At 39.1% G+C, this 8,897-nt stretch overlaps 1 protein-coding gene across 1 annotated transcript in view; it reads left to right on the top strand.

Moving 5' to 3' along the window:
* The first annotated feature begins 5,089 nt into the window (after window positions 1–5,089).
* VEGFD (vascular endothelial growth factor D) overlaps window positions 5,090–8,897 on the top strand; it is a 30,395-nt gene continuing 26,587 nt past the window's right edge. Inside the window, exon 1 of the mRNA XM_017812357.1 lies at window positions 5,090–5,717. Coding sequence (XP_017667846.1) covers window positions 5,628–5,717 — 90 coding nt within the window. The 5' untranslated portion in view covers window positions 5,090–5,627. The remainder of the gene's footprint in view (window positions 5,718–8,897) is intronic.

Raw genomic sequence — 8,897 nt, 5'->3', positions numbered from 1 at the left:
CTTTTCTCCTATCCCCTTCCTCTGCACTTTTTTCTTTCCCTTTCTTCTCCTTAACTGTGAGACCTCTTTTATCCTTCTGTTCAGCTTGCCTCACTTCTCTGTAGAAAGAAGTGAGAACTTATAAAAGTCACAAGTGAAATAAAGGCTTGTAAATGCTATTACATGCCTCTGTAATTAAATTTTGATTATTGTTTCAGTTGTGCCCTCATTAATAGTTTTGTAAACACAGATGGATGTGAAGACAAGCAGACACAGAGCTCCCATTATTGTAGATAAGTATGAATTACAGGAATCCAGAGGGAGGTCTTGCTCTCTGGATCAGAGGCCCTGTAGGTTAGACTTCTAAGAAGTTGGAGTTACATAAACAGACAAAATGGAAGCACAGAAACAAAAGAAACACAAATTTCTTCATACTTGGGCTAGCTAAAGCTGTTGCTCAGCACAGTAGCCATCCCTAGACTGATTTGCCATCTTTCCACGCATTAGACATTACAAATGTGAACTAGAGAAGGGTAACAAGGCAGCTGTGCTTTTCATGAGGTTGGGGTAGAGCCTATTCAAAAATAGAGCAATTCAAAGGTGTTTTCATCTCTCAGAAGTTCAACCAGCAATGTTTGTTTGTGATTTTTATCTGCCTTTTGCTGACAGCGCTCCTCCATTAACAGCAATGTCCCTCCTCCGAGCGTGGCCACAGCACGGGCTGGCACAGAACTGAGCCGGTGGACGGACGCTGTGGTTCGTATTAGCTAAAGCTAAGAGTGTGCCGGCCCAAGGGTGTGCTTGCAGCTTGTATAGACATTCCCTAGTGAACTTTCAGCCAGCTAGATGAAGGTATGGATAGCAGTTTAGCCACGGCAGCCTGGAGCGCAGTAGAGGCACAGCAACCAGCGGCATTTACCCGCTTCTCCGGCAGATTTTGCAGACTGCTCCGAGCTCTAGGTTTGCTGCAGCAAGTAGACAATTAAGTGATCTAATTTAAGGGTAGTTAAAGTGTAACCTGAGGAGATGAAGCAGCGTTCTGGCTGGCGTGAGGGCTGGCTCTGGAGCTGGCTGGGTGGAGCTGCCCACATTGTTCCTCCAGCCCAGCTACGGCAGTTTTCTTGTGCTCTGAATCTGAGATTCTGTAGATGGGATTTTGCATATTTTTTTTCCTAAATTTTATCAATCCAGTTTAGCTTTAGTGTGATATACAAGCATTTTGCTATTTGACAGAACTTTCTAATGCCAGTAGCCATTATATTAAACATTGATTTATTTCAAAAAATGTTTAATAATTACTTGATAATTAACTTTAAAATGTGTACTGAGTGACTTCAAATTGCCATATAACTGCAAGGTCATGAGTGTCTTATTAAATCTAAGTTAGATTCTTCTTTGCCATATTGGATAAACTGTCCCAATTTTTTTTTTCTAGGTAGCTTTCAAGAACTACAAAAGTTCCTCTGTGTGTGGATTACTTAGAGGGAATGTACAGATCTGCTTATAGAATCATCTTACAAATACTTAATTACTTTGTTGGGAATAATGTTATTATCCTGAACATTGTGCCATGTTTAAACTTCTAATGGTGTGGAGTTTTCAAGTGTGATGAAAAAATACTTATTTGAAGTAAAGCCAATGAACTGCCTTTATTGATCTCTAATTTTAACTTTGCGGTCTGAGACTGATCAATTTAACTAGAGTTTATTTAGGGCATATTGTCACAAACCTTCCGTGATCCGAGTAGTCCTATTGATTCATGGCTTAATCTTGTGTTAAAAGCATGAAACATCCTCCTTTCATGTTTTGTTACACTTTCCCAGATGAAGATGATTTTTGTTGGAGGTGTTCCCTTTTAGTTTTGTCTGGCAAATAGTGACGCTAGTCTGGCCCTATCTGCAGGTGCAGTTTGTTTTCAGATTATGGAAGGCATTTACCTGAAAGAATTTCAGCTTGAAGAATATGAGTTTCAGCATTGTCAAGAAATTCTGTTCCTTGGGTGTTTACACATCCAAGAAATGCATGAGTTAAATATGGTGCTGTTGTTTGAGTTGTAATCATCTGTACTGGCCTTTTTTCTCCTTTTATGCTGTGAAGTCCAAGTATAGAACTTGAAATGCACCATGGTACGTAGTTCTGGTAAATAAGGTGCACTTGGTCTGCATATAATACTTTAAAAATTAGTGGAAAGTACGAAGAAATTCATACATCTACCAAGTTCTGGGTCACTTCTCTTCCATCACAAAAACAGAGTATGGAAATCAGCGATTCAGGGATTTGGTGCAATGTATGTGAGACTGTTACTTTGGAAAAAAGACTCATGCTTCAAATATTATTGAATGAATTATACATGTTTGCAGATAAGTAGACTTAAACATTTGAGACATCAATGTTGATCAATATTTGAAACAGACTTATCTAAACTAAATTTTAAGCTCTTTTTGCAAAGAACTGAGTCATTGCCACAGTGTTAATCTATTACCTGCTCACCCAAAGGTAACATAAACGTTTGAAATCTCAGTTCATTCCGCAGTATTTAGCCTTGTTGACATCAATGGAAATGATTATTCCACTACAAAAGTAATGTAAATAGTCCTCCAAATTTTATTTAAGTACTCTTTTATACAGTGCTAGATTTTAAAAGAAATACAAACCCAAGCCCTGCACAGAACTGAGCAGGTGGTTCTACAACAGCTAACTGAGATAAAAGAAGAAACTAGAATGTGTGTATTGTTAACTTGTGTTCATATGTTAAACGAAAACAGAGATGTCTGGCCAGACAGCGAGTCTGTTCACTGCTGTTGCAGGCAGTCTGCAATATAATCTCAACATCCTTCTGAGTTTCAAGCTCCAGTGCAAAAGTATTTAAATTCTTCTTAAGCAGTAGGCAGGAAAAACCATAAGAAAGCTGTGTGAAAGGCAGGGCTGAGGTGATGTTGAAGGGAGCACTGATTCATATTGTGAGGTGGAGGAGAGAGAAGAGCTATAGGGGATGGGATGGGCACAGTGGTACGGATGGTGAAAATGCTGTTTCATTATCAGAGTTGCTCTGCTGTCCTATCACCTGGTTTCTCTTGCTTTGCCTTTGCTTTCACTAACAACTTTGAGGCAGATTTAGAGTCCTCTGCAGTTAATAAAAGGTTTTTTTCCTTCTCTGCTAGTCTTTATGTCTGAGTCCTAAGGGAAAGACTAGGTATTTTTTGTTTTCTGCCTGCAGCATCTAACTTGCTCTCGTATAAATGAGTTTGATTCAATGCCTGAGGGTCAGTTCAGTCTTCCTACCCAAAAGCCCACTGAAGCAAGACAGACGTTGAGTGACCTTTTCTGATGAATGGTTAGCTTTAAGAAAGATGCAGGTTTGGTCTTTCCAAATGTATTTGTAATTCAGAGCTGAATTTGGTAAGTGACAGTGATGAACTAAAACACATACAAAATATTACTGAGATAATTCCCTCCAACATTTCCAAAACAAACAGCCTTGATTTTCTAGTGCTAGGTTTCTCAGAGTCCTGTAGTTGTGGTTCCTTGGCATTTGGCACCAGCCCTGCCAGGGTAACAGAGCAGCTCATCCTTGAACTGTGCTGGAGGCTGGCTGTGTAAGTGTCCCACTCACAGGCTTTTAAGGCATGAGGACACGTACTGCTTATTGACTTTTTTGTGAGTCGATTTCTGTGTTTCAAATGATCCCATAAATGAGAGGTAAGTATGGCCAGACACTTCCTCTAGTTAACTGCAGATCGATAGAAAGTTATTTCCATGCAATCCTAAGACCATAGTGGTTATTTTCCGTTTGGTCCCTTATCCTAAATCTGTGCATCTGAGGCTACGGCACATTAATTTCTTTTATCAGGCTTTCAGCTCCTGCAAGGAGATGGATATTAGTATTGCAAGGGAAACAGAGACATTAAATGAGGTCAAGGTGTCTGTGCGTAAGTATTAGATAACACATTAATTTAAAATTATGAATTAAATAATTAAAGTATTTCAATGGTAAACTACCGTACAGACATAGGATGACTCCTGTAGCGTGGGGCCTGCAAAACTGTGTGAATATTGCTGGCAGCCTGGGTGCAGGAAAGGTCTGAGGGGGAGCAGCAGGTACACAGACAGAGCAGCTTTTCCACATCCATTTCAAAGAGGTGAAATTCCTGCTGTCTTTGTACAAACCAGTGTGGGATGAGTGGGGGAGAAAGCAAAAAAAAAATGAGAAATGGACTGCTTTCACAAAACAAGTGGCAAAAGACAAAGCTAAAAAGTAATACAGTTACACGTGTTTCTAAAACATAATGACAGTTAAATGACAACAGCTGGAAAGACTGGATTAAAACAATTTTTTCTCTAATGTCAATTTGTAATGAATATTTAACCTATCATTAAACTAATGATAGGTACAGAAGCGTGACTTGTATTTAAGAGAACACTTCTTGGACATCAGAAGGAGGAAACTAGGGCTCTGAAGTATTATGTACATGCCTGTTTTATGTTAACAGCTGTAGAGTCGGATTCTGCAAACACTAAGATATGTGAGACTGGAACTATTCTACTGAACACAATATATTATACGAATACAAAAATATAGCTTTTACATGCATAATTATCAGAGCCTTTGTCTATGTTATAATTTTAAATGTTAGATCTCAGTTTTTGAATCTCCCTTTTTGACTGACAGAGAAAATGCATGCTCATCTTCAGGCAGAAATTATGATTTTATTTTACTGCAATAAGAATAAATTTTGTCCCTTTATATCTGTAGCATCATGAGCTTTCTTCTAAAAAACCCAAAATCTTGTTTGTTGTCAAAGGTAGTTCTTAAATTTCCTTTTTAAAAATCTATTCAGAAAACTCTCTGACACATAAGATAAAACACGTTAAAAAAAGTCTTTCTCTTTTCCTTACCTCCCTCTGTTGGTTTTTTTTTTAAGAAGTAACTTAAAATATGTGTGTGGTGTAAGAACGTGTGCTGAAGTTTCATGTTTCAGGTAATCTTCTTTAAAATAATGGGAGTCTAGATTGCATCAGTTAGTTTAAAAGCTGCTATGCTATTGGTAGGAACAAAATGGGATTAGAGCCAAAATTTGCCTGTGTTACTGCCAAAGTCTGTATCAGATTTAAGACACATGCTTCTGCAAGCTTCCCTGAAGGTTGTGAAAAAAGTTTTAATACAGAGTTGGATTACAGCTCTCGGCTCAAGACACTGGCCATTACACACCATCTTAAAAGCCTGCCCTAACACGGAGCACAGGATTGAGCAGATTTCTTACATTTTCTGGACCACAGATGGATTTCGAATGCCTCTTTGTGTCTTAATGGAAGATATATTAACTTCATTAACTAGAATCCATACCTGATCCCTTGTGAGTGTGTATGTGTATACATACAGATATATATCTATTTAAAACTTCATCATGATTTTATTTCAAGTGTATTTAAAATCTGCTCTAAGAAATGACATTTTCTAGATGGACTTACAATTGTTTTGAGCAATAAAGAGACAGATATTTACTCTTGGATGTTGAAATCCTTTGTGAGTTTATAAGAGAAATTCTGGAACCTTTTCTGTACTGGTGGTAGAGAAATGCATTTCGAAACAGACGCCTCTAGCTGTATGACAACGACTGCGTAGTAACCTGTGGATTTGAAACATCAGAATGTACAAACCGTGGGCAATTGTGAATATTTTCATAGTTTCTTTTCTACATCTGCTGCAAGGATCTGACTATGAGAACGGATCTGTGAAGGTAGGTGATCTTTATTTACTGTGCTTCTGAGTAATCCAATTGTCAGAATTACCTACCTTTAATGTGCAAGGTGATAGATTTTTGCTCTTTTAATACCTGGTTGTTGAGGTTTTTTTGGTGATGGTTTAGTTGCAGAAATGTTTACCAACCATAGAGGAAAATTAATCTATAAAGAAGTTAAATCCATATTCTCTGTTTAATATTTTGTTACTTTTTTACTAGCTATTAAATACCTGTTGTAAACTTCATTCTTAAGTTAAAATTTTGGTGTCAGTCAGTTATGTAAAATAAAAGCAGAATCTGAAAAAAAAATAGTGAGTCAGAGCATTTAGAATACTTGTTAAATACACTTTTTTATTTTGGGTATTTATGATTGCAGGAATTGAATTTTCTGTATTAAAATTTTTCCTCTAAAGACACGTGTTCATCTGTTGTTCACTTGTTTCCCAGAAATCAGAGAAACATTTTTCTTTTGCTTAATTAGGAGATGTTATACAGGATTTTAAAATCAACAGCAACTAGAAATAATAGAGGACATTGCCTGGAAATTAACCTTTCTTCTGAATATAATACATGCAACAAAATTTCAGCTGAAGCCTCACCTTGAGAGTAGGATGATTCAGATCTGACTTTCTGAGACAATGTGAGAATATCCAGGACAATAATTTAGAAAAATCAGAACAAAAAACTGGAACAAGTTCCTACATGTTCAGTCTGTCCAAAAATGATTAATTCAGTGTGTGGTCCAGAACAAATTATTTGTTTTTCACTAGCAGAGCAAAACAAGATAATATTTTTGTTTTCACTTCAGAAAACCTCCTGCTTGCAAGAGATGACCACACACTAGTCTGTGAAGTGCGCTGCATTCTGACCTGTGCTTTAGAAAAGAAATGCTAAGTTATGTGCCTAATTGCAGACTGCTGTTGCCAGCCCAGTAAGTCAGCAGTGGTGAGCTATGTGTGCCTCAGGATGACTGGTGACTAACCCCTTTGCCTGCTCACTGTTCACAAGCTTTTAATTTACAACCTCAGCAATGAGTTCTGGGAAGACATTAGGAGCAGAGTAATCAGTCTCGTACACATTACCTTTGAGAACTGCATGACAAATCACTGGTTTGTATATGTAGGAATCACTTCATTTAAACCAGAAACTGCTTTCTAATACAGAATACTAACCATTGTATAATTGGCAGAGATGATAATTCTGTCCTCATGTGGGACACAGGTTTATTCAGCATAATAGTAAACCCACTAGAAAGTCCTTTAATTAAATTTTGAAACCATATCCACTTTGCCTAGAGTAAATTCAGGAGCTTTTCTTGCTCGTTTAAACTGTTTTATAGATTATTCACTGTGATAGGGCTGTCCAACCAACATATGTACATATGTGATGATTTTCACTGAAATTTGGGTACTGCTCTCAAGCAACCAGCTTAGCCACAGGGTACTGTACTTAATAACAATTCACTGATAGTTTCCAAGGCTATCCTAAAGGAATCTTGTAGATCACAATAAAGAGGGCTGTGTTTCACATGCATTGGCTGCTGATTGCCACGAGGAAAAGACTGGCTTTCTGCTTGTTCTGGCTTTTTGAGTGTAGACAGAGATATTTGGCTAAACTGTTGATTATATTTGTTTTAATGTTTTAAGAAGGATGTTTGATTTCTAGGTTGTTTTCTCATGTATGAACTATGGGCTTCTGTGTGCGTACATATGTTGATATACACCACAAAAAGTCCTTGATGTTACAGTGTTGGATGGTACACAGGGTTATGCCTATTCTTACCATTTGCACCTCAAATTGAATTTGCAGAACACAGAAATTACATATTGCATTCACCTGCTATACCTTATTTTTCCAAAGTTCTTTAACTTCAAGAACAGTATTGCCTGGATAAAAACCCCGAGGTCAGAGTACAGGTAATACACAACTAATGAGACCTAGGAAGGGTTAAGCACTAGCAACCTGCTCTCCCCTGTTATAGGAGTCCAAATAGCTGAGCTCAGCCCAGGATACCTGAAGTTTTAAACTTGATGCTTTAAACCATGTCAGGTGGTGTCAGTGTGGTATCATGCAATAGACTTTTGGGGGGCTAAGGATTTAAATACTCTCTTATCCCCCTTCCTCAAATATCCTGATTAAAGATGTGAACGTTAAAAAGCTTATGTACAAGCTGCCATGATTCAGCAAGTATCTCAATGGTGCTTGGCTTTTCCCAACCCTTCAGAAATGCCATCCTCTTCTGGGCACAGGAATTCCTTTTCCCCACCATGTGCATGAGTGTCTTGCCTGTTAGGCCCAGCTCCTCCTTCCTCTCTCCATTCCTGATCTGTTCTACTCCCAGCTTTTGACTCGTGTTCCCTCACCTCCAGGACTTAGGGTCTCAGTTTCCCCACGGGTCTTTTGTTTGTGCTCTCCAAGTGCCGCCCCCCTTCCCACTTGCAGCCTCATGGGTGAGGATGTCCTGCTTCTCAGAGAGCATCAGGAGTCCTGTCCAAGCTCCTCATAGACAGGCCTAATGGACCCTTTTGCTTTCCAGTCACGTTTGACCGTGGTCCCTGCATCCCTCCTCCATCCCTAGCTTCTCACTTTGTCTCTGTGGTTGTAACTTCCTCTGTTTCCTTTTCCTGACCCATTTCTAGCTCTGGTCTCCAAGGATGCTCTCAGCCTTCTTGGCCGGGTCTTGCCCTCTTACATTAATGTTCATCTCCTTTCCCTTCCATAGGCAAATCCAGCAGCTTCCTTTCCCTAGTTGCTGGATGCCTGTGGCCTGAGGGAGAGGAAGGGCAGTTCTGTGCTCTCAGCCCCATGGGCTGGACTTCCAGCAGCCTGCAGCAATGTCCTGCTCTGCTGATGAATGGACTGGCGTCAGCACAGGGCCCATATGCAGAAAAGCCCTGGCAGGCCTCTGCTGCTGCTCTTGGAGGCTTTTACATTTGGGTGAATTTTTTTCGGAGATAGCAGGAGACATATCTGGGCAAAGAAAGATGCCTCAAGTGTCAAAACTTCACACCTGTGACCCACAGCAGGGAAACACCAGACGTTTGCAAAGAGGAGACAGACAGAAAATGTTTTTGAGTAGATAAAAGAGGAGCTTCATCCTCAACTGCGGGCAAACTATTTTGACAGAGAAAGCAAATTAAAGTCATTTTGAGGCAGGCATCTGGCATGGAAAGTTTC

This window comes from Lepidothrix coronata, unplaced genomic scaffold, assembly GCF_001604755.1.
Source record: "Lepidothrix coronata isolate B3197 unplaced genomic scaffold, Lepidothrix_coronata-1.0 Scaffold35, whole genome shotgun sequence".
Lineage (NCBI taxonomy): Eukaryota > Metazoa > Chordata > Aves > Passeriformes > Pipridae > Lepidothrix > Lepidothrix coronata.
Note: the sequence above shows the minus strand (reverse complement) of the source record. Positions and strands in the feature narration are given on the sequence as shown.